Source organism: Panthera uncia, chromosome E3, assembly GCF_023721935.1.
Source record: "Panthera uncia isolate 11264 chromosome E3, Puncia_PCG_1.0, whole genome shotgun sequence".
Classification (NCBI taxonomy): domain Eukaryota; kingdom Metazoa; phylum Chordata; class Mammalia; order Carnivora; family Felidae; genus Panthera; species Panthera uncia.
Window position 1 is genome coordinate 29612256 of NC_064815.1, and position 25099 is coordinate 29637354.

General features: G+C 46.3%; 2 protein-coding genes across 4 annotated transcripts in view; both read right to left on the bottom strand.

The window, feature by feature from the left end:
• The window catches only part of DAGLB (diacylglycerol lipase beta), a 38891-nt gene extending 37444 nt beyond the window's left edge, over positions 1 to 1447 (bottom strand). Inside the window, exon 1 of the mRNA XM_049638930.1 lies at positions 1192 to 1447. Coding sequence (XP_049494887.1) covers positions 1192 to 1286 — 95 coding nt within the window. The 5' untranslated portion in view covers positions 1287 to 1447. The remainder of the gene's footprint in view (positions 1 to 1191) is intronic.
• Positions 1448 to 5859: 4412 nt separating this feature from the next.
• On the bottom strand, positions 5860 to 23895 carry KDELR2 (KDEL endoplasmic reticulum protein retention receptor 2). Of its 3 annotated transcripts, XM_049638935.1 has the most exons (5): positions 23686 to 23895; positions 14067 to 14167; positions 10393 to 10551; positions 9066 to 9318; positions 5860 to 7888 (listed from the first exon to the last, which is right to left on the bottom strand). In XM_049638935.1, the coding sequence occupies exons 1-5, from the start codon at positions 23774 to 23776 to the stop codon at positions 7854 to 7856; spliced, it is 639 nt and encodes a 212-aa protein (XP_049494892.1). In that variant the 5' UTR covers positions 23777 to 23895; the 3' UTR covers positions 5860 to 7853. The 3 variants fall into 3 exon arrangements, with proteins under 3 accessions (XP_049494892.1, XP_049494891.1, XP_049494893.1); XM_049638934.1 differs by having other exon boundaries at positions 7805 to 9318; XM_049638936.1 differs by lacking the exon at positions 14067 to 14167 and adding an exon at positions 13941 to 14020 and having other exon boundaries at positions 7805 to 9318; positions 23686 to 23760.
• Between the last annotated feature and the right edge of the window lie 1204 nt (positions 23896 to 25099).

The following is a 25099-nucleotide window of genomic DNA, read 5'->3' on the forward strand; positions in this document are numbered from 1 at the left end:
CTCTGCCCCTCTCCCACTCAGGTTCCTCCCCCCCGCCCCCCCCGCCCCCAAATAAATTAATGAAAAAAAGAAATAGGCAACTGTAAATCAACAAAGTACAGGCTTGCTAAATTATTAACAAGATAGTTTACTCCTGTGTATTAATGAGAAATTGACACATTGTAATCTGCTGTGTGATACAAACGCAGCAGGCAAGAAGTTATCCAAAGACCATGGATAGTGAACACTGATAAGCGTGAAAGGCCAAGTATTGCGACTTCGAGATTTCAGTGCAGAATAACAACAAAGACAACCCCAAACAAGGCAAAGTAATAGCGACCGGTCCCCAGAGGTATTTCAGCAAAGGGCAGAGCACCCCTGGCAAGAACGTTGTATTAAGGATTCAAGCCCAGAGGTGGAACTGGACTAGATAACATCTTATGCTTTTGTCAGTTTTGTGTTATTATGACTTTGGGTCTGGAAATAATATTGGGAAATGATTTCAGAGGCTCGGCTCTGGAAATTACCAAACTACTGAGAAGCCACTTCCAATATCTCGTGTTTTTGTATTCCTTTCCCCTCAAGAATGTGTTTTTAAAAAATTACAGTGGTGCTGTTTTATTCCCTGCTCAGACCGGTTGGGAACAGACCTCAGGAGCCCAATTCCAGTTCCCATGGGTTCCACACTTGGAAAGACGAGAGGGTACATATTTCCCGAGCCTGAGCCTGACTGCTCCTCATGCATGGAACTCGGCCACAACCGGCTCGGGAACGGCAGCCAGGCTATTATGTTCCATCTTTCCTCTGGCGGACAAAAGATGCCCTGCGTTTCCAGGCCGAGCGCCGTCATCATGCAAGGGCTGCTCCCCGGCTCCAGGAAGCGGAACCGGAGGTCACGGCCTTTGGTCGGCAACGACGTTCCGGAGGCTCCCAGGACCAGGCCTAGGCGCCGCACGCGACGGGCGCCGGTGCCACGGGACCCACCTGGGTGCCCCCGGGCCTGGCCGACCCGCTCCGGCCTCAGTGAGCCCTGCGTGAAATGAGTAGAGCGGCAGCACCCAGGTCCTCGGCGGTGGGGAGGCCCCGATGCGGGAACGTGGGGGCCGAGTCGGCGCGCACAAACCCGGCGACACGGACGCTCCTCCCGGACCCGCTCCCTGCGCACCCCGGCCAGCCGGCCGGCCGCCAGCCCGCACAGCCCGCCGCCCTTACCACACCACTCGCAGGGACAGCTCGAAGAACCCCGGGAAGACCAGGTCGTCACTGGCGATGGCCCAGCGCCGACCGAAGAGCACCATCCCGGGCATGGCGGAGGCCCCGCTGCCCGGCCTCGGGCCAGCCTGCCGCGCGCCGGCGGCCACTCGAAGCCCCGTGCCCTCCGGGAACCAACGCCAAACTGACTGCGACTCCGCGCAGGCGCACGCTAGGGCCCGGTCCTGCGCACGCGCACTGAGCCCCCTCGCAGCAGCGAGACGCTCCGCGCCTGCGCAGATACGCTGACCCGGAGGACTCTGGTTGGCTTGATAGCTGTTTTTGCACGGGAGTGAAGTCCGTTCTGACAATATTCCCATTTTGTAGGTAAGGACTCTTCAGGCCCTGAGAAATTGCCCTCCCCACCGAGATCCACGGCTGTTAATGGCGGATCTGAGGCTCATCCCAGGTCTGTGGGCTTCGAGGCGTGTGACCATCGATGCTCCCTGCGGTCAGGAGTGCCGCGTTAGGACGCCTCTGAGTTCCGAGTCTGAAACCACCTGGCGGCTCGGGGCTGGGGCGTGGGGGTGACAGCCTGATCCGCGCCCCTTCCCCGCGAGCAGGCGGTCGCCTAGTGGCGTGGTTTCTGAGCACTTAGCACCTCCACTCTCCTCCACCCTCGTCCCAGCCCCCTTTGCCTTATGCCTGGTCCGATCTCATTGTGCCCCCTCATTCTGCTGTTACTCCCCTCGCCCCCGCCAAGGTATTTCCCCTGAATACACTTTGTGCGTAACATTGACCCCAACCCCCCACCCCCACTCCGGAAAGGTTTTTCCCTGGTAGTCACACATCAAGTCTGTCAGTGCGTGATTGTATGTCTCCCTGGGTTTGGGTTACCATTCTCTCTCTCCGTCACCCCGCTGCCTGCCGCCTTCCCCAACCCCCAACCCCCAAATACAGCAAGTTCATTGTCGCCCCAGGGCTTTTACATTTTCTGTGTCCTCTGCCAGGGCTGCTCCTCCCCAGGCAGTTCCATGTCTCTCTCTGTTCATTCAGGCCTCAGCTCCAGTGTCCGGGTCTCAAAGACGCCTTCTCTGGCCACCTTATCTAAACAGTTGTACACCCACCTGTTTCCATTCCCTTACCCTACTTTAGTTTTTCTCATAATAATTACTCGGTGACACTGCACCATGTTTGTTATACCTCTCCCACCTTAGGGTGTAAATTGCATGAGCAATTTACCCTGTCCATCTTGTTGACTGCTGTGCACGTGATAGAGCACATTTCAGGCACTTACTAAATAGTTGATGAATGAATAAATAAATTCATTAAATGTCAAGATTTTCTAAGTCTGAAGTTCCTTCTAAAGGGCAAAATTTCAGGGTTAAATATAAAATTGAAATTGTATTGATGGTTGTGGAAATCATGCAGAGATTGTAAATGGGGATGTTACAAGGTTTCTATAGAAAAGAGAACTATTCATTATAAAATAAGCACTTGAGTACTTGGTGTGGCCAGTGACTTAATCAGAGAGGTCAGGGAGGACTTCCCTGAAAAAGATACTAAAACGAGATTGGAGGAAGAGTAGGAAAAGAGGGTGATTCTGAAGTTAGAGAGGCCTGTGTCTATGATCCGAATATTCTCAAATGTAATACTTCCCTTTTGAAAACAGGATTTGTAAGGCTTAGGAGTAAGAAAATTCTTCTATATAAACTTTTGTTAGTAAAGATAAGCTGTCAACTTAATGTTAAGAACAATAACAACCCACAAAACTATCATTTCAAAGAGGTAGTGTGCATATTAAAAAACGGCTCATTTGGTTGAGCATCCGACTTTGGCTCAGATCATGATCTCACAGTCCGTGAGTTTGAGCCCCGCATCAGGCTCTGTGCTGACAGCTCGGAGCCTGGAACCTGCTTCGGATTCTGTGTCTCCCTCTCTCTCTGCCCCTCCCCCGCTCATTCTCTCTCTCTCTCTCTCTCTCTCTCTCCCAAAAATAAAAAAAATTAAAAAATAAAAATAAAAAACGTATTTTGAATAGTTCTAATCTCTGCAAGTATGTCCTGCTATTTCCGTATAACATTCCATTGGTTGAATTAGAACTATTTTATTTTTTAAAGTTTATTTTGAGAGAGACAGAAAGCACGAGCAGAAGAGGGGCAGAGAGAGAGGGGGAGAGAGAGAATCCCAAGTAGGTTCCATGTGGTCAGTGCACAGAGTCTGCTGCGGGGCTCTAATTCACAAACTGAGATCATGACTTGAGCCAAAGTCAGACACTTCACTTACTGAGCCACCCAGGTGCCCCAAATTAGAGCTATTTAAAAACATTAACTTGGAGAAACAGTGATCTTTACTTTCACTTTTCCAAATCAACTGATTCATTTCTTCCACTATTCCTTTAGGACTTAATTTTCTTTCATATGAGTAAATCCCTGTCCTGAGTAAAATTAATACCCTTGCATTTAGACTCTGTCAGATGGGTGTCGGGCAATGTTAGCTAGGTGATCTTTCAGGAATTTGGACAGTTGTTTTTCTAAGGCCTTCTTGATAGCCCTGAGATCTTCAATTCTCAGAATTTCAAGTAAACTTAAGTGACTTTTTTAGTTTCGGGGCACACCAGTTTCCCTATTACACAACCATTAATTGTCTTAGAACCCTTATTAGAGGAATAAATACATTGTGTATTTCCATTCTGTTTTGGTAATAGAGTCAAGTGTAGTGTAACATTTGCCTTGAGACTTTCACCTTTAAAGTGCTCAAGGCGATCAGAGCGCCTGGGTGACTCAGTTGGTTGAGCATCCAATTGATTCAGGTCATGATCTCACGGGTCGTGAGTTCAAGCCCCGTGTCGGTCTCCGCACTGGCAGCCTGGAGCCTGCTTTGGATTCTGTGTCTCCCGCCCTCTCTGCGCCTTCTCCACTCATGCTCTGTGTCTCTCTCAAAAATAAATATTAAGAAAAAAAATTTTTTTAAATTAAGTGCTTGAGGTGAAACTAGGAGTGGAGACCTGGAATATTCTAATGTTGTAAAAAAGTGTCCCTTTTTAAAAGATTAGTGCTATATTATGCTGCAACTTTCTTTAAAATCCAATGCTAAGAGGGAATTGTTTCAGAATCAGTAGGAGAAATACCCACAGCACCTACACAAGATGCCGCCACACTACAAAGGCTAACTCAGAGGGGCGAAGGGAGTGTCCCCTGTACTGAGCAGGGCGCGTTTCTTGCTAATTCCACATTCAGTCACTAGAGGGCGAAGGACACAGGAGAAAAAAAAAAAGCCCACGTGGAGCCCCAATTCAATCAGCCCTCATTAGATGGCACTCAGGTGGTTTGGGGAAGGTACTTAAGAGTCAAGGTCTGCAGATGCATTGCTCTCCCAACAAGGGCAAAATTGACCAATGTTCTCAAATAGGCCCCAGGAACTCCTGCCAGAAGTGGTTTCCAGCCAGCTTGCAAGGCAGCTGTCCCCAAACTAAGCACAATGGGAGGGGAGCAGGGGGTCACAGAGGTGCTGAGCACTTAATGTGTGTGCCTCAAGTTCTATTTTGAGCTTCACAGACATGGGCTCATTCACACCTCACAAAAATCCTACAGCAAGAGTCTGCAGGTAACAGAGGGAAGAGACTCGTTAATCCAGGGTCACAGAGCTAGAGTGTGAGGAGCTGAGACTCCTACAACAAGGCTGATCCCAAAGCTTGTGATTTTCTTTTTTTTTTTTTTTTTAATTTTTTTTTTTTCAACGTTTATTGATTTTTGGGACAGAGAGAGACAGAGCATGAACGGGGGAGGGACAGAGTCTAGAGAGGGAGACACAGAATCGGAAACAGGCTCCAGGCTCTGAGCCATCAGCCCAGAGCCTGACGCGGGGCTCGAACTCACGGACCATGAGATCGTGAAAGCTTGTGATTTTCTTACTCAGGGTTACCACTAACCACTTAGGATTTTTTTTTTTTTTAAGTTTATTTATTTGGGGGGGTGGGGGAGAGGGAGAGAATCCCAAATCCCAAGCAGGCTTCACGCGATCAGCACAGAGCCCAACTAGAGGCTCAATCTCACAAACCATAAGATATGACCTGAGCCAAAATCGAGTTGGACGCTTAACCGACTGAGCCACCTAAGCGCCCTTAACCACTTTTTTAAAGTTTATTTATTTATTTTGAGAGAAAGCAGGAGAGCACAGTAGGGGCAGAGAGAGGGAGAGAGAATCCCAAGCAGACTCTGCATCGCCAGCATGGAGCCCGAGCTAGAGCTCGAACCCACTAGCCTCGAGGTCATGACCTGAGCCAAAGTCGGAAGCTTAACCGATTGAGCCGCCCAGGCGCCCCTCACTTGTGATTTCTATTGAAAGGAAATCTTTGCTTGACCTTTCCAGGGAGTCATCCAACCTAGTGGCATCTTGGGAAAAACTGGACTGGATCTTCTCCCAAGGGTTTCCACCTGCAACCTTCCCCTCCCCCCCCCCCCAACCTTTTCTCTACCTACTTACTCCCCTCGTGACCAGACTGCAAGGAAGCAGGACACGTTACTCTGACAGCAGCTAAACTGGACCAGGGAACGGATTTGCGCCTGTAAACAGCCAGCAGCTTTTCACAGACTGATCACTCAGTGGACAAACTGGTTAACTTTGCTGGATTTCTCATGCTTTCACTTTTAAAACAAATTCACACAAATAAAACACCTGGATAAAAAATATAATTACCTGATAACCTTTATTGGAGACGTGAAAGGGACTCTGAAACAGTGCTTTATAAAGCGCATCATACAAGGCCTTCGTTTCCTATGTGTGCGGAGACGTGGCCCCAGTCCCGCACTCCCACTCAGCCACCCTATTTATGAAGATGTCATCCTAGTTGGCCACAAAATGGTGGTCCCATCTTGGCCGGCTTTATTTTTACGTGGGCACAGTGACTAGAGAAGGCGTTGATACTTCCCAAGCCAGGCGGCCTGCTGAGGTCCCAGATCTTGTCGTCTGCACTATGCTCTCCCCCAAGTGGTCCCAGCTCGTGTTTGATTTACATGCACAAAAACAGTGTGAGCCTCCCACCCACCCCCAGTGTGGGCAGCAAGCAGTCTGCTCCACTTCTGTGGCGGTTTCCCACCCTTCCTCTGTGCTCTCAGAATCTTCCAGGGAGGATGAAAACAAACTAAACCAAGACTAGAACGCTAGAAACATACGGATACACCAAAGCAAAACCATGAGGCATGGAGTGCAGGGAGCAAGATGAGAGAGAAAGACAAGAGGTTAAACTATGCAGTTACACTGCCAGTTCAGAAAGAGGGTAAGAGACACACTAGATAAAAATAAAACCCATCTAGCTCCCTTCTTCCACAAACTATTTTAATACAGCAAGCAAAAATACTACATCCTGTAGTAAGCACTGTTAGTATTCAACACTTCAACATTTTATGGTGCATCACATAAAAACAAAGTCATATGCTTTTGCATAAAATCAAAAAAATGTAGCAGATCAATAAAACAGCAAAATCAGGAGGAAAAACTCCAATTTTTCCTCAAAATACAGATAGTTTTAGATTCATTAGTGGACAGTAAATGTTTATGGCCCTATATTGAGCTTTTGTAGCCAATCAAAAAATGAAAAAAGTCATCCTGACATAGAAGACAATTTGTTCTATGTTTAATAACATGTTTATTTAGGATGGTAACAAGATAAATCATGCAAGAGCTCAGTAAAAACAAAACAAAAACAAAAAAAATCTAAAGAGTATAAGGAATGGCAATTGGTGCTGCCAGTTAAGAAAAAAACGTAAATCAATTTACTACCCAAAAGTGATACGAAAAACTGTGTGAATCTGAGCATGGACATGGTTGTAGTAATCTTTTGAAAGTGAAAATAAAGGTGACAGGTGACTGCTTGGGTTCCGTTCCTCAGAGGACATAATCAACGTCCCTCACATCCCACACCTGGGTGGCAAGCGGCCTAGAACCCCCGTCCACCAAGTTCTTCGACATCCTCGGGACAGTCTCACACTGACTCTTCTTAGCAGGAGAAGAGGGCGGGCACCACTGGGGACTCAAACCTGACTCCTTCTACGTTCAGAATCTTAAAATTTTGGTAATGAAAACCAGAAGACTTGCAAGCCATCCTTACCGGCCTTACGTGTAGTGTTGTCATGTCCGAGGAACGATGTCCACGTTAGGTGGGAAGAAATTTGAACAGATATACCAAATTCAACATAGTGTCTCAGATTTCAAACAAATATAACTCATCTTTTGGCAAAAAATAAATATAGTGGAATGCAAGTTTGATAGATGGAAGAATATATAGTCTACCAACTGTCAAGGGAGTACAATTTCATTGCAGACACAAAGAATCAACAATTTCAAAGAATTAAAAAAAAAAAAAAAGGTTGCACTTATTCCTCACAAAATCTTCACTTTTGGAACTACCCCAATTGAAACTACACACTGAATTTATTAATACAGCATTAAGTTCCTTTGTGTAAAAAAATCTTTGTACATAGTAATAAAAAAAGATAAGGCAAGATGCATTAAACAGAAACCTTCTGGCTCTTTTCCTCGGGGTTCCTACAGAGCCACTGATGACTATCTGAACAAAAGAGTTAAGTTTCTGATTTTCCGTATCAAGCATCTTGTGCCTTTGCTGTGGTAAGAACTCTGTCCGAGCACCCTGAGGGACAGATGCTGGTGGTGGTCTTTGGCACTTACGCTGGCAGACTGAGCTTCTTTCCCTTGAGTACTAGGATTTTAAAGAGAGGAAGAGAAAACAAAAGGTTACTGCTATTGATAAGCTTAAAGTTTCCTTTTTCCCGTTCCCAGAGGCCTGTCACACTCAAGACACTACAGAATAAGGTCCAAGGAGACAAGCTTTTGGCGCCAACAACCACTTGATTTTGGTGTCAATAAACAGAACCCTCTGAGCTATGAATACGTCATGCACACATACACTCGAAATTTCTTCATGTACCTCAATGCCACAGCAAGTGAATTTAAGAAACACACATTCGATTGAAATTGTCACCAAATTCACAGCAGCGTTTTATGACTTTCTCCCCTGATTCAACATATATTAAAATGTAACTGTTACTATGTATAAAAGTCTATGAAATATTGGAGGTTAAAAAAGAGAGCAGATCTATGTGCTCTTATATCTAGCCATTAGGAATCATACCGTATAGCTGTTTAGCAAGGGTTCTTAGCCTGGGTCAGTGGCTGCGTTTCAGGGGTTCCTGAATCCCCTAAAACTGTATGCTTACATCTGTGTGCACATGCATAAATATGTCTTTCCCCCCCCCCCATCAGATTATTGTGACATTTGCATGTCCTATATTCACATAAATGGGACAATGTATATATACAAAGATACCGATTAAGCACTGGATTTTAATAGCAGCTAATGAGTAACAGCCTGAATACCCACGAACAGGGGGCTGAGTAAGTAAATTATGGTAATACACATAACGAAATAGTCTATGGCTACTGAAAACTACGTAGATTTCTATCTACTGACTTGAAAAAATGTAAGTGGGGAAGGAAACCCAGATTACAGAATAGCACGTATATTGTAAAAATCCGCCATCTGTGTATACACATAGACACATCAGGAATTACATTTCCCGAAACATTAACAGCAACTATCTCTGAGTGCTAGGGTTTCAGGTGACTGCTTTCAGAATGATGAAAGCTAATTAAATTTTTTACAATAAAAACATGCTGTCACAGAAAAACAATAAAGCTCGGAAAAGCAAAAAGGCTGAAAACCTTGATCCAGAATTTTATTGGATGGTCGTTAAAATGTTTTTCTGAAACGAGCTGTGCTTTTGGAGCGAGTGCCATATTAGGAGCGTGCTGGACCAGGTCGCTCCTGAAAACACGCGGCGGGAGGAACAGGGCGGGGAGCACGTAGGCCGAGGTACCTTTTGTGATGTACAAGTAGAAGAAGTCGCAGTACAGAATGGTCTGGACGACGCCGGCCACCACAGCAATGAGGTCAAAGAAGCCCTCGAAGTAGAAGCGCCAGATCCAGTTGACGAGATAGAGCGCGCGGTAGAGGCCCAGGAAGAACAGGTAGTGGGTGGTGATGGTCTCCGCCTCCCCTGTCTTGCTGATCATGAAGAGCTGGGGAAGGATAGCCACGGATTCCAGGTAGATGGAGAAGGTCCACAAAATCTGTAAGAGAAACCGCAAGCTTCGGTCAGTACCCACCGTGAGCTCACGGGAAATACGCTTGCTTTATCGTGGAGCAGCTCAAACAGCAGTCTGGGCATCTGAGCACAAACGGAGTAGCTTAGCAGGTGATAAATCACAGAAACTTTAGCTACATTTAAGAGGCACGACACTCCCAATGACAGGCTGGGTAACTGGACGCCTCGGCCGGTGTGAATTTTCATGACCTCGTCTCTCCAACATCTCCTTCCCTGTACAATTTTCTGTGAATCTACAGACACGTTTCTCCCGGATAAGCCTGACCCACTGCGAATCTAGGCTCCCGAGTGAACGCTGCTCTCTGCCGGGGCGCACGACGCTGACAGCCGGGGCCACCCCTTTCCCACTGCTGGTCTGCCTCACCAGCTGGTCTCCTTCCCAGAGGATCTCAAGATTCTCACCATCTTTCTTATTCTTTAGGCTTTTTCGGTGTGGCTAAATCAAAGGGGCAAGTAATGGGAATTGTAATTATGCAAACTCTCTGTCCCACACGGCACTTTATTCATGCCGACGACAGAAGGCCTCGCGGGGAGCCCTGAGTGTCTGAATCCATGAGCGGCAGTTTCCCCAAGACACGAAGGGAAGGGCGAGGCACCTAGGAGCAGGCACGGCTCTGTGCAGCGCAGGGCGCCATGCCAACCACTCCCCCTAAACGCCAGAGCGCAGCAAGGCTGCCGAGGGGATTCGCACATGGTATCCATGCACGACACCCTTACGTGAAGAGGAAACAAAAGCTGGGTCAGAGTGGAGAGAAGATCACGTTCTTCCAGCACTCGGATAGGCAAGGCACTGCGCTCACTACTGCAGACGCCTACTTTATGTTCTAGGGGAGAATCTGGCAATAATCCATCAGCAGACACCCAAATACCTGGGGGCTTTATTCCCGTCTGTTGACTTATTTACACCAAATAGTATATGCTGCCCCAGAAGCTTGCCAAACAGAAGACACAAGCGAAACAGAACCGTCCCACGTTATCTGCAAACACAGCTATTTCCCTGGGGAAGGAGATATGCCCACTAACTAGCCCCCTGACTCACCTCAAGAGGAGAGAAATCATGATTGACTAGAAAGGAGAGACCTCCCACGGGGACCACCAGGAACTCCACTCGGAAGGTATCGTGGTTTCCGTCATAGGTCGCCTTGAATTTCATGTAGATCAGGTACACCGTGGCGTAGGAGCAGGCGATATAGATGAGCTAAGAACGAGAAAAGCACCAGGTCACGGATACTTCACGGCGGTTCCAACTCCCTTGGCTTCCTTCTACATCATTCGTATGCTCAGAAAGGCAAGATTTACTTCTTTAGCTTTTTTATTTTGAGGCTTAAAGACAATAAACTTCATTTTTTGGGGGTGTATACTTCTGAGTCATATAACCACCACCACGATCAAGACACAGAGTAGTTCTATCTTGTGACCCCCCAAAACCCCCTCATGCCGCGCCTTTGGAGTCAAGCCCTCCCCCCTCAGGCCCAACCTCTGGCGATAACTGATCTGTTCTTTCTTTATTTTTTTTATAACTGATCTATTCTTGGTTTCCACAGTTTTTGCCTTTTCCAGAATGCCACATAAATGGAATCGTATGGTATGTCTCCGCTTCTTTCACGCAGCTAATGCATTCTTGATCCAACCATGCCGCCGCGTGTAGTAACCACGGCTCTCTTCTGCTGCCCAGGAGCGGCTCACTGCGTGCGTGTTACCACAGTCTGTCCGTCCATGCACGAGTTACAGGACAGGTGGGTCGTGTCCAGCTTGATGGACGGGAGATACAGTTGCTAGGGACATGTACGTACAGGCATCTGTATGAAACTAAGTTTTCATTACTCTTGGGTAAATACCTAGGAATGGGATTGCTGATCTTATGTTAAAAGTATACATTTAACTTTGTAAGAAACCGCCAAAGCGTGTATTTTTAATCTCACTTCAAACTATTAGCAGCTTAAGAAAAAAAAACGAACACAAAGTTCACTCAATGCAGTTCAAAACGAGCACACGCCCCCTCCGCTAGTGCTTGTGTAAAGATAAGATACCATGTAACTCACATTTGACTTTACAATGACCATTTTTGCTGACAGTGTGTTACTTTAACACAGAAAAGTCAGATCATTTCTATGAAATTTTGTCTGGTAACATAACAAAAGCAAAACCAAAAGCTGCCTGCGCAAGGGAGCTCCCATAGAGGTACAGCTGTTCAAAGGCTTACAACCCAGTTATGTTCTTCCACGTTCAAAAGGCCAAACACCATATATTCATCCAACCCAAAGGAAAAGTCTGATATTTTGAAATTATAGCAATTTTCGGGATGTGGAACTTTAGGCCCAAGAACCAGGGCAGGTTTAGCTTATGGATAGGAACGACTGGGGTATCAGCTACACTGCCTGGGACTCCTTATCCCTGGGAAAACCACCTGGTGAAACCTAATGAGGAAACATCTGGGCAAAGGACTTAACAGGAAAAGGAGAGCAATCATCAAACCCTGTCATATGCTTAACAACGAAACAAAGACACTAAACTGTCCCCAGCACCTCATCATGAAATTATATTTGCAAATAGCCAACAAGGTATTAAAATTGGTCATACCCATATACCAAACTACCAAAAAAAAAAAAAAAATCAAGGAAGATTAATATCTTACTTATATTGTGAGGAGTTCTCTCCACATACAAATATGTGTGTGTGTGTATATATGAATAAAATAACATATCATCTACATGTATCAACAAAATATATATACATTTATACACAGAGTCCCCTCCAGCAGAACATCCAACCAAGTCATGTCAAGGTCCCTCCTCAGCACCCGGCCTTCCGCCAGCCAAGATCATGTCCGCAAAGGCTTCGCTGGCCACCAGGGAAAGCAGCTGTTGTCTCCTCTCACCAATGCTTGGCTTTTAAAGTGAAAGCAATGAGGGGCGCCCGGGCAGCTCAGTCGGTTAAGCGTCGGATTCCTGATTTCGCCTCAGGTCATGATCTCACGGTCATGGGATCGAGCCCTGCATCAGGCTCCATGCTGACAGCTCAAAGCCTGCTTAGGATTCTCTTTCCCCCCCTCCCTCTCTCTGCCCCACTCCTGTGCTCTCTCTCAAAATAAATATAAATAAAGTCAAAGCCATGAGAACATAAAACTTGGCCCTCACATCTCTGATTTTCAGGACATGCCTGGAAACTAGAATCAAACAAGAAGGAGCCCTCTAAAGCTACGTATCCTGAGGAGAATGGAGGAAAATTCTTGCTCACACGCTTCTAATACCTGCAGCTTTAACTTGCCTGGACGACAGGCAGGGACCTAGCCATTTTAAGTAAGCAAACTATTTCCTGATGACGAGGCTCCCATCACCTAGTAATGAAGAATGGAATGATTACAGGTAACTCAAATTTGCTTTTTAGTAAAGACCTCAGGTCCAAATACATTCTTTGTCTCCCCTACGTGTGTTTACAAAAAATGCTTTTCAAGTGCCACAACAGGCTTCAGCTTAAACGCTACTTCCTCGGGTGTGCCGACAAGCGCCGACAACAGGGCCCCGCACACAGGTGCTCAGTAAGCTACGCAGAACGAATGAGGGAAGAAATGAGACTCCTCCTGCACAAGGTGAGAGCCCCATACTTCTCCTTCCCAGTACCCATCCCAAACTGCGGTCATTCATTTGGTGCTGGGATGATCGGTCTACCCTTGCCAACCAGACAGTAGGCCTTCCTTCTTAGCTTCTGCCCTGTCCTCAGCGCTAGGGGAGGGCCAGTGCTGTGGGTGTTCAGGAAGTGTAAGTTTCACGGCTGTGTGGAACCGAGGCCTCTGCAAGTGAAACACGTGCACCCCCAAAGGTCCACAAACATTCTGCATTTTAATTTTTTTTTTTTAATGTTTATTTATTTTTGAGACAGAGAGACAGAGCATGAACAGGGGAGGGTCAGAGAGAGAGGGGGAGACACAGAATCTGAAGCAGGATTCAGGCTATGAGCCGTCAGCACAGAGCCCGACGCGGGGCTCGAACTCACGGACCGTGAGATCATGACCTGAGCCTAAGTCGGACGTTTAACCGACTGAGCCACCCAGGCGCCCCAACATTCTGCATTTTAATAACTACACATTTTTTTTCATGTGGATAACGACACTAACGCCATGGATACTAATGCTTAGGACAAGGTAAAAGGTTTTAAGAACACACTAAGTAAATGATGGTACGGATGTTATTTAGGCATGGCAAAAGCAATAAAGATGGCCCATAAAGTTTATAAAACATGGATTTAACAGGAAAAAAAAAAGGAGAAGCCTGCACATAATCCCTCGCGCAACAGCAAAACAGGCACTGCAGCGAGGAGCGCTGGTGGCTTTCATTTCTAGCTCTGAACCAACCTGCTGGGTTTCCCAGGGAGTCTGTAATTTCCCACTGCTTGAAAACATAATAGTCACCCCTCTTTCTCACAGGTTATCAAGAGCTTTAGAAGTTTATCATACTCAAGGAATTTAAGATTAAAAAATCTCTAAGTGCAAAGCACTTCAATTAAATAGATTCTGCTTTGAAACAGAAAATATGCTTGGTGATAACACTATTCCCACTTCTACATACAAGGTGGTCTGAAAGTGCTTACGTTGAGAACAGCATGTTTAGACATCCCTCTAGAAGACGTTTAAGCACGCCACTGGCCCAAACTTCATAGCTTCCATCAGCCTGTGAACCATGGATAAAATGCATTCTGTTGGCTGTCATACCATACCTTCATAGATGTATTATATAATGAAATAAATGAAGTAAAAAGATCCAGGTAACGAGTTGTGAAGACCAGTGCAAAGAGAAGCTGGCTTTTTCCAGAAATACCTGAAGAAACAAAAGGAGAGTGTTAGCAAAGTGTCTGTGAGAGGAGCTGGCAGTTTCCTGTGGAGAACACTGCAGAAAGGGCACACGTGGGGAGTGGGCACCAGGGTCAGTGGCTCACGTCTGGGAGGACTCCGTAAACGAGAGCTGCTGTACTCTTCCTTTCACTTAACATTCTTTTTGTTTTCTTTCCCAGTTAACATTTTTGAACACGCTCCTCCGGGGAGGTTCTAACCACTGTGCAGTCTTATCATGCCAGGTAACTACGAAAGTGCCTTAATTATGCCAGCACCAATATACCAGGATGTGTACTGTTCAAATGAACATTATATTTCTCAAAGACTTTAGATAGGAATAATTTCCCTAATTCCGCTGTTAGTGTTGTAACTGGTCTGCTACCTTTAGCATCTTTCTTTCCACTTTAAAACAATGTATCTCATGGTGACAAATCCTTCAGGGGATGGTGTTGGAATCTAACCCGATTAAGCAGATGAGGAACCCAGTTAGGTGCACTGCTTCAGGTAACAGTCTGAGCAGTAACCCCCGGGGGCAGTGGAAGGGCCTCCCAAGGTGGCTTACTTTGCGAGGGCAGCATTTCTTGGACATGGTAACATTTAAAAAAATTCCACCTCTTAGATTCGTCATACAACCATAAAAATGTTGCTGTGGATGCCGGATGCAACGACAGAAGGGTGGGAACCTGCCACTACAGCCAGTCCTCAAAAGCAGCACTTTAAAAAAAGTTTGGGGGCACCTGACTTTGGCTCAGGTCATGATCTCACAGTTTGTGAATTTGAGACCCGCATCAGGCTCTGTCCTGACAGCTCGGAGCCTGGAGCCTGGTTCAGATTCTGTGTCTCCCTCTCTCTCTCTGCCCCTCCCCTGCTCACATTCTGTCTCTCTCAAAAATAATAAATAAATAAATAAATAAATAAATAAATAAATAAAATCTTTGAATCTGTTTCCACCTCCAACAACCAGGCCACCTCCAGAGTGCTCTTGCGGCACGTGGAGACTCAGCTGGGGGAAGTACCGAAGGTCACATAGCATGTGCACTAAGCTTTTCTGACATCTGTATGTGGCCAGGTATTTATGTGACAAAGGATGTGAACTATGGGTTTCAGATGAAGATTGAGCGAATTCATGAAGAAAACTGAATCTTTCCAGGTCAGAACCCACCCACCCTCCTCTACGTTGCAAACTTCACCCCATTAGACATTGTTTTAAAAAAATTTTTTAAGGTTTATTCATTTTTCAGAGACAGAGAGACAGAGCATGAGCGGGGGAGGGGCAGAGAGACAGACACACACAGAATCCGAAGCAGGCTCTAGGCTCTGAGCTGTCAGCATAGAGCCCAACGCGGGGCCCAAACTCACGGACGGAGAGATCATGACTTGAGCCGAAGTCGAATGCCCAACTGACTGAGCCACCCAGGCGTCCCACCCCATTAGACATTTAAGTAAGCATGTATTTAGTGGAAATGTCGCTGCACGTAATTATCGGCAATACTCCTATGGATGTGAAAGTCACATTGTTTTTATTTTTTTAAATAATTTTAAATTTATTTTTGAGAGAGAGAAAGAGGGAGACAGAGAACCCAAAGTAGTCTCCCCACTGTCAGTGCAGAGCCCAACACGGGGCTCAAACTTATGAACCATGAGATCATGCCTGAGCAGAAGTTGGATGCTTAACCGACTGAGCCACCCAGGTGCCCCCAAATCACATTGTTTTTAAATGATATTTTATGAAACACTTTTGCCCATTGTTGAAACTCAAAGCCTGGATACAAGAATGTTACTTACTACCTATGAACATTTGTAGTTTGAGTCTATTTACAAAACACCCAAACAGAAACTGAAGAAAAAGTTGACTCTCTTCCTTCTAGATCAACAGTAACCAATTTCAAGGGTCAAAGGTGGAGATGCAGACATTCTGCTCCTTTTAGTCTTCCCCAGTAATGGGGAGCTGCTTTTTCTTATCAAAGATCAATGTTCCAAAGGAGAATAATGAAGCTGTCATTCACAAAGAGACATGGGACAGAGAGAAGAGAAGGGCGGGGAAAGGAAAGGGAACATGCAGTTCACATTTGAGATCCGTTGAGGCTTTGAGAGAGAAATTCCCAGTTCACTTCCTATATGGTTCTCTCCAACATTTTAAATAAAAAATTATAGGGTACATACAGGCAAGTTTATTATAAAGGATTTATTCTAACGGAATTTTGGAAGCCAGATACATTTGAGATTTTGTCCCCATTTTCAGCATTCCGATAGCAAAAATCCAGGACTCTCATATCGTTTCTACCACTCCCTTTTGAGACCCAATTCACATATCACTTCCCCTGGCAAGCTGTCTTTGAAGACACCTCCCTTGGTGCTGTTTATTCATTCAGCAAGTACATAATGGGAACCCCTTCCCAGCAGCTGCTGCCCTAGCTCCTATTAACGGTCTTATAAAATACACTGTGATTATCTGGTTGCCCGTCTTCCCTCTTTCCCCACAGACACGGAGATCTCCAAAGGTTGGGGTCATGTCTTTTCTGTTTTGTATTCTCTGTGCTCAGCAATGGGCTTGACACACAGCAGGGCTAAGAAAATACCTGCTGAATGAATGAACAAATGGTCAAAAAAAAAAAAAAAAAAAAAAAACCTCGTTTTATTTTCATGTCATGGGGTAAATTCTCATTTTGGAATAACACTTGCAAAGCGTTTCCAAGTCATACCATCTCTATGACTGTAAATAGGCAATGTTCTTTGGGCTCTGCCCTAATTTACTGCCAACCAGAGGGTAGGAGAGCCCCCTGCGCAGGAGAGAAGAGAGACAGGCGGCGTGTGGCCTGCAGCTTGTCTCGTGGTGCAGAATCCACGCAGGAACTGCTGTGCTGGAAACCTGAATGTACTTGTGCACTTCTATCCCATTCGTCCTGGTCTGGGGTCCTCATTAACAAGCTGCAGCTTTCCCTTTAAAACAGAAAAACAGTCCTGTCTTCACAAGATGGCAGGGATCCCAGCTGAAGACAGAGGGGGCAGGGGCAGGAATCTCCTTGTGGGTGGGAACCTCTTGCAAAGCCTGAGGGGCTCCCTCAGTCACTTTCTCCCTGTTTTGAGACCAAAGCATGTGAATACTAGCAGGTCAAGCTCTCAATACTCACTCTAAATGTTTCTGAAACAGCCATCCCAATACCAAATGCACCAAATATCCGTATTAAGGAGTAGAACTTGTTATGTTGAAATCAGTCGTTAAACCTAACACCATTTCTGTCTTTTCCCATTGGGCCAAGTTAAGTTTCATAAAATCCTACGACTATATACTACAGTGTACATTACTTTAAATTGTGCTGCAGGTTAAAAGTTGACTCTCTTATATTCCCACTGGTTTATAGAACAGAACCCTCAGCCAAACAGAAAAGCTTCCCAAGAATTATTTCTGTCCTGGTAACAGCTGAGCTGCGACCAAGCCCCACAGGTCAAAGCACCAGGACAGTTTGCAGGGCAGCATTCAACAAGGGCCCCTGGCACCCCACTCTGGACCCACTGTCTCTAAAGAAGTCGATCCTCTCCTATCTCCTAAAGGCCATGAACCTTCCCTGGAACAGCAGGCTAATAGTCAGGAAATGATGCATAACACAACTCTTGTGACTTAGGGAAAAAGAGGCTCTGGAGCCAAATGGACTCTGTTCAAACTCAACCCCTGAACACACAGGATAAGCCTGGGCCCATTACCTACATCGCCCCCCCCACCTCACTTTCTGCATCTGTCAAATGGGGACAAATCTTAACAACTCGATGGGACTGTTGGAGAAAAAGTGTTTTATATTATACCTGCCACACTGCAAATGCTTGATAAATGACAGCTCTTACTACGTACTGTTTTGTCGTTTTTCTCGTTTTCAAAGAAATACATGCTATTTAATTAAAAATTTCAACTGGGTTAAAATATATGTAATAAAAAGCAAAAGGACCTTTTAACATCCCTCCCACCTCTACTTTAAATGCAACTTTCCAGGCTTTTTAAAAGCCCCTTTCTATACATGTGCTTGTATACGTACCTGCATATATGTTTGCCCCTTAATATGGGTCCATACAATCTTTTGCTCTGCAACTTTTTTAAAGGTTTTTTTTTTTGTTTTTTTTTTTTTAAGATTTTATTTTTATGTAATCTCCACATACAACGTGGGGCTTCAATTTACAATCCTGAGATAAAGAGTCACATGCTCCTCCAACTAAGCCAGCCAGGGGTTCCTACAATTTGCTTTTTTAACTTAACATCTCAGATTTACCTTCTGGGTTTTTTTCTATACTTTACTTTTTTTTTTTAATTAAGCTCTTATCTTCCCCTGTTAATACTTCTAGCTCATTCTTGTTAGTGGCTGCATAATGTTCCATAGTGTGAATGTGCCAACATTTGAGCAACCACTCCATTAACGGACATTTGGGTTGTTGATGATTTTTGTTCTTATGAGTACTGCACAAACATCTTTTTTATCTATAAACAGTGTTCTGTACATACTTAGGTACAAGGAACATCTTCACACCTATAGTTTGTGCACATAGGTTTCTGTAGTTCAGCTTCTTAAGAACTGCTGGGATAAAATATACAAACGTCAACTTTAAGTTTTGCTGATTTCCCCTAGGAAGGCTATGCCAATTTTCATACTCAAGAACACCAGATGAGAATGCCCTTCTGCACCTTTGCATATATTAGATGTTTTGAATGTCTTTTCCCACCCAGCAGGCAAATGATGGTATGCATTGCTGTTTTACTGTCCAAGTTTCTATTAGTGAGGCTGGGCATTCTTTCATGATTAACGGGCCTTCTGTTATTCTTCTGTGAACTGCCAACTTTGCCTATTTTTCTATCCGTTTTTTTTTTTGTTTTTTTGTTTTTTTTTTTTTGTAGGAATGTTTAGGGGCGCCTGGGTGGCGCAGTCAGTTGGGCGTCCGACTTCAGCCAGGTCACGATCTCGCGGTCCGTGAGTTCGAGCCCCGCGTCAGGCTCTGGGCTGATGGCTCAGAGCCTGGAGCCTGTTTCCGATTCTGTGTCTCCCTCTCTCTCTGCCCCTCCCCCGTTCATGCTCTGTCTCTCTCTGTCCCAAAAATAAATAAACGTTGAAAAAAATATATATATATATATATATGTATTTGTAGGAATGTTTCATTATGTATATTAACTTTTTGTCACTTAGATATATTGCAGATTATTTCTCTCAGTTTACTGTCTTTTAACTTTGATGATATTCTGAATCAGTAAATTAATTTGGGAAGATGAATCATCTTGCTTCGTTATCAGCCTGCCTGGTCCTATCCAGGACCACAGTATGAACATACACTCAGGTCATCTTCTGTGTCCACCAGGAAAGTTTCATATTTTTCTTCACATAGGTCTTACATACTCCTTGCCAGGAAGTCAAGGGTCCTTTCTCTGGGATCCTTCTAGCCATTTCACACCTATTGGATTTACTGTCTACATGGTTTATTTTTATTTTTAATGTTTATTTATTTATTGAGAGAGACACAGAGCAAGAGAGCGTGCAAGAGAGAGAGCAGGGAAGGGGCAGAGAGAGGAGGAGACAGAGAATCCCAAGCAGGCTCCAGGCCATCAGTGCAGAGCCCGACTCAGGGCTTGATCTCATGAATGGTGAGATCATGACCTGAGCCAAGATCAAGAGTCAGATTCTTAACCGACTGAACCACCCACGCACCCTTAATGTCTACACAGTTTAATATTTAATACCCTTTATTTTTATCTTTTTATATGTGTCTCATTTCAACTCCATTGCAACTTTCTCGACAGCAGAGACTTTGATAGCTGCTCTGAATTGTGTCCCCAGTGCCTTGCAATCAGTGGGTGGTCAACAGATGTTTGAGAGCAATGATTAGCCAACAGACTGGCACTCAAAAGAAGAGAGGTGACAGCTGCTACAAAGAGGGAGCTAGGCATGTAATACAAAAGCTTCGTGAAGTACACCATGACCACAATAAAAGATGAGATTCTGTACTTCAAAATTATAAGCTATCCAATCATGAGAAATGCAGGGACACTGTATGTTCCTGTCATGTTAGTATGATAAAAGTCTATAAGACAACCTACATAACCACAGCTAACAACAATCAAAGCAGTAGATGCGGGGGAGGGGAGAGACTAGGAGAGGGTTGCTGGGAGTCATGGATCTGAGAAGGACCCCACTAGTAATTTAAGCACAACAGATAGAGCGCTATTAATAACTATCAGCCAGCCTACAGGAAAATGTTGCTAGGAAGTTCTTCATCTACAATCCAAGGCTTGTTCTCCCAAGGCTATCCAGGTCAGCGTTTAGGACACGGATAGTGATAACTTCAACATACTGTGGATCCGGTTGCAACGAAGGTTCAAGCATATGAGAAAAGTCACATTTCATTCGGGCACCCCTGTATAATGACAATGGCAGACAAAGGCACAGGAGACTGCCAATTCAACACAGCTATGCTGAGATCAGCTCTCCTGTCCCTACTTTAAAACAGGCCCTTTAAGGTGCTCATTCTCAAATTAGATGCTCAGGAAAACAGAATCTCCAGCTTCCTCACTAACCCATCTCAGCCCTTACTCTAAGGGAAAAAGCCCCATGGTTCTGGCTACAGGCATGTTCAGAACAGGTGCCAAAATCCTAAAAATGAACCCCAATACCAGTATTTTCAAAGCGAGAAACACAACCTGAATGTACATGTCTCTTATTCCAGTTATTTGAGAAACTCCTATCAAATTCTTACTCGTTCAAAAGCCTCTAAACAACTTTCATAATTTAGAATGGAAAAACAAAGCAGCTAGTCAAATTTAGCATTTAACTCTGAATAAATCATCTTGGTGATTCTGATTTTTAAAAGGCCAGGAATCTCATGTATAAGAACTAAAATGATCCTAAGTCCAACAAAGAGAAGCTTAATAATACCCTATAACTAGAGCATTAAATTGTAGGAATACTTGACAAACACCCATGAACTTAACTATTTATCTTCTTTATTATTTTGGCAGAAATATTTTCAGTTTTCCTAAATGCTCCTACATTTCCCAAATGAAAATAGTGAATATTAAAAAATGAACAAAATAGCAAACCCTCTCACTTTCTCTATATAACTCAAGGTTTCCTTAAGAATTCTATACCTGGGGGCCTGGGTGGCTCATTCGGTTAAGTGTCCGACTCTTGATTTCAGCTCAGGTCATGATCTCACGGTTCGTGAGTTCGAGCCCCACAGCTGGCTCTGTGCTGACAGTGTGGAGCCTGTTTGGGATTCTCTCCCTTTCTCTCTCTGCCCCTCCCCTGCTCACACTCTCCCTCTCAAAAAATAAACATAAAAAAAAAAAATTCTACACCTGGAGGTGCAGTAGCTTCTCCCCAACATCTTAGTTTAGATACATATTTAAGAGACAACATGCTTCTGCACTTAAGGACTTGATAGAGAACAGGTTTCTGAGAAATATGTGAAAGATGAAGGGACTCATACAAAAATTTTGGAGCAAAAATCAAGATTAAAAGTAGTATTTTCAGGCTGAGGGGTGGATGAAATGGGTACAGGTGACTGAAAGGTACAAACTTCCAGTTATAAAATGAGACCTGGGGATGAAGGTATAGCACAATGACTACAGTTAACAACACTGTATTGTATATTTGAAAGTTCACAGGAGAGTAGACCTTAAAAGTTCTGATCACGAGAAAAAAAATGGTTATGTGTGGTGACGGATGTTAATTAACTAAGCTTGTTGTGACCATTTCACAATATATACATACATCAAATCGCTGTTGCACACCCAAAACTAGTACAATGTTCTGTGTCAACCATATTTCACTAAAGCAGGAGAAAAAAATTTCCTGAACGCAACAAAAACATGACCTAAACTACCGGTCTGCATCAAACGTTTGAACTAACATTACTTAGGCCAAAATGGACATTGATTCAAAAGCCTTCACTGTGAGCTACGCTGCTTGTGTTTCAATCCTGGCTCTGCCACCAATTTCCTCATCTCCCTTAAGACTCAGTTCCCTCCTCCACAGAACGGGGACAACAGCACTTGGCTCTAGGATTAAAGACTAGGTGGGATAAGCTAGATCAAGCAGTTAGCGTCCTACCTAACGCACAGCAAGTGCTTCGGTGCCAGCTATCACAACTGCTGCAATTACTTTGCTTTAACTGGAAATCATACAGCTGAACCTCTCAGAACAGGTACGAAACGCGAGATCACCTCCAGGCCAGACAACACCGGTTTCGGTACATGGACTTTGTAATATCCATTTTGATCGCTCAAAGGTCTCTTTTGCTTTTGCTTACTTCCTCCATCTCGGGTATGTTCTGGGGAGATAGGTGACTCCTGAAGACAGCAAAGATGCAGGGTGTTACTCTAGATGGGGCAATTTCAGAAATCAATCAGGTAAACGGGATCTCTGCCACCCAGGTCCTTTAGGACTCCCCGTCTCTTACGGCCTCTGCAAACATTTAGCTCTTGCACTCAACTTATTTCACTGAGGCCATGGCATCAAAAACACGTTTAAAGGCCACACTGCATTTTAAGACATCCTTGAAAACTTCGCCGCTCTTACGCTTCCAGGGTTAATGCGATGTAAAACTTCACAGCTATGATCTGGGAAAGATTTGTCTCGCTGCCTCCCGGCAATGCATGCATGAAATGTGTACTCCAGAGGAGGGAGTCGCCAGCTCACTGGTGACGTGGAGTGAGAATTACAGGAGACCACATGAGACCTCGGCGGTACCCGGCGCCGCAGGCTTAAGAGAACCCGTTATTAGATGGAGGCACTCGGAGTTCGACAAACTAGTTCGTTTCTCAAAGCAGCACTGACGGTCCCCAAGAAATTCACTTACGAGACCTCCTCACACCCCCCTCCCGTGGCGGGCGTGATCCTGGACCCCAGAGCTGGGGTGAAGCCCACGGCACTCTAGGGACAGGCCTGACCCGACACCCTAACCTAAAGGCCAGTCGTCGAAGGGGCAAGGGTGGGGAGCGGGGTGACCTCCCCGCGCCCGCTCCACCTCCCGGGCTGGCCTGGCTGCCACGTCAGGCCGAGCGGGCCGCGGTCCTGCCCATCCTCCTCCCTCCCGTCCCATTGATTCGCGGGCTCCCCGCACCTCCGGCCCCTCCCGCCCCCTCCTCCCCCCTCCCCGGCGCGGTGCTGCACCCATTAAAGTCGCGGGCGGGGGGTGGGGGCGCGCCAGCCGGACTCCCCCGGCCCCCGCCCCATCCAAACTTTTCCGACAGAATGGGGCCCAGCGCAGTCCGGCTGGCTCCTCCTCCGCCCCGACCGCTCAAGTTCGGGAGTCGACCCCGCGCCGCGCGGGGCCCAGCACGGCGACACCCCGCCCGGCCTGAACGCCACGCAATGTTCCCTCCCGCCCCGGGTCCGGGCGCCCGCCGGGCCGGTCGAGGGGGGTGTGTCGGGCGCCGCAGGCCCGCGAGCCGCGGGGCGGCCGAGGTCTGCGGGTCCTCAGAGCGACCCGGCCTGGCGCCCGAGCCTCTCCGGGACGTCGCCCGCCGCTCACCGGCGCAGGAGCGCGTCTTCCAGATCTTCAGCAGCAGGATGACAATGGCCGCCAGGTGGGACAGGTCCCCGGTCAGCCGAAAGATGTTCATGGCGGCGGCGGTCGGCGCGGCGGCCCCGGGGCTCGGCGGCTCAGGCGGCAGCGGCGGCCCCTGAGAGGAAGCGGCGAAGATGGCGAGAGCGGGCGCGACGTGGCCAGGGACGTGGCCAAACTGCCGGCGCGCGCGGGGCAGTCTGGGAGGGCGGGCCGCAGCCAGGCCCCGCCCCGGACCCGCCCCTTAAAGGAGACGCGTCCAAGCTCAGGCCGGGCCCGAAGCGCCTGCTCAGGGGCTCCCTCCCCAGGACCCGGACCCCTCGCCGACTTCCCCCTGTCGGTTTCCGGCTCCCCCTCTGGTGCCAGCGATTTCCTTTAATTTTTGAAATGACACTCCCTTGCAAGGGATTCCCCCCCCCCCCCCCCCCCCCATTGATCTTAAGAGCTCTGCAGGATTACTGGACGAAAAAGTGTAAGAGGAAAATAAACATTAATCCGCGATGGATTCGCTCAAGATAAAGTCGATATTGGGGGTGCTGCGGAGGATGCGGCTTATGCGGGAGGTGATTGAAGCTTTTACCATTCTGGGGAGTTTCTTTGAGGAACAGTGCAAAATTAGGTGGAAAAGTGAACATTTCTGTAGGGTGAGAAAATGAACCACAGGAAATTACAAACAGAACAAAACTGACAAGCTGGATCCGCTGCATAATTTGCGGAACCCAGTGCGAACTGAAAACGTGGGGTTCCCGGTTCAAAGGCAGGAAAAGAAAATGCTGTTTCAAGGAAGCAAAATATAAAGCTTTTCCCTTTCTTTTGCAGTCTCTCTTGGGGTGTTTCCTGTTTGCTATTTAATGTTCTGAAGAAGAAAAAGCCTTCAGTCGTGATCATGAGTTTTACAGATTGTCTTTACATCGGACCATGTCAGTTTTGAATGGAAATACCATAAGACTTAATTCCAATGCTCAGTGGCCAAAAGAACACAATTGCTGTTTCACGACTTGTCCCAGAGCCGGCCAGAGAGATGAACACAGGCCAGACCCAGGAAGGTTGGAAGGATGAAGGGGGGTCCCCAAGGCACAGAGCAGGCCAGGGAGGGCATCTTTGGGCATGGAATTACTGGAGGGGCCAGTGCCACCACTCATGTGAGGCAGGGCCCGTCCTGGACTCCAGTGGTGTGTGCGCCTGGGCCTGATGACTGGCTGCTGGTTCCCTCCTCAGCCAGCTGACATTCCTGGGGCAGGGAGGGCAAGCCAGGCAGCTCCCCTTTCCATGCTCAACCCACAGGCAGAGGGCAACCCTCCAGGGTATCGCAACCTCAGTACTAGGACACACAAAGTGCCTGGATCAGGGCAAGGTGACAGGCTTGCCCCTTATGGGTTGG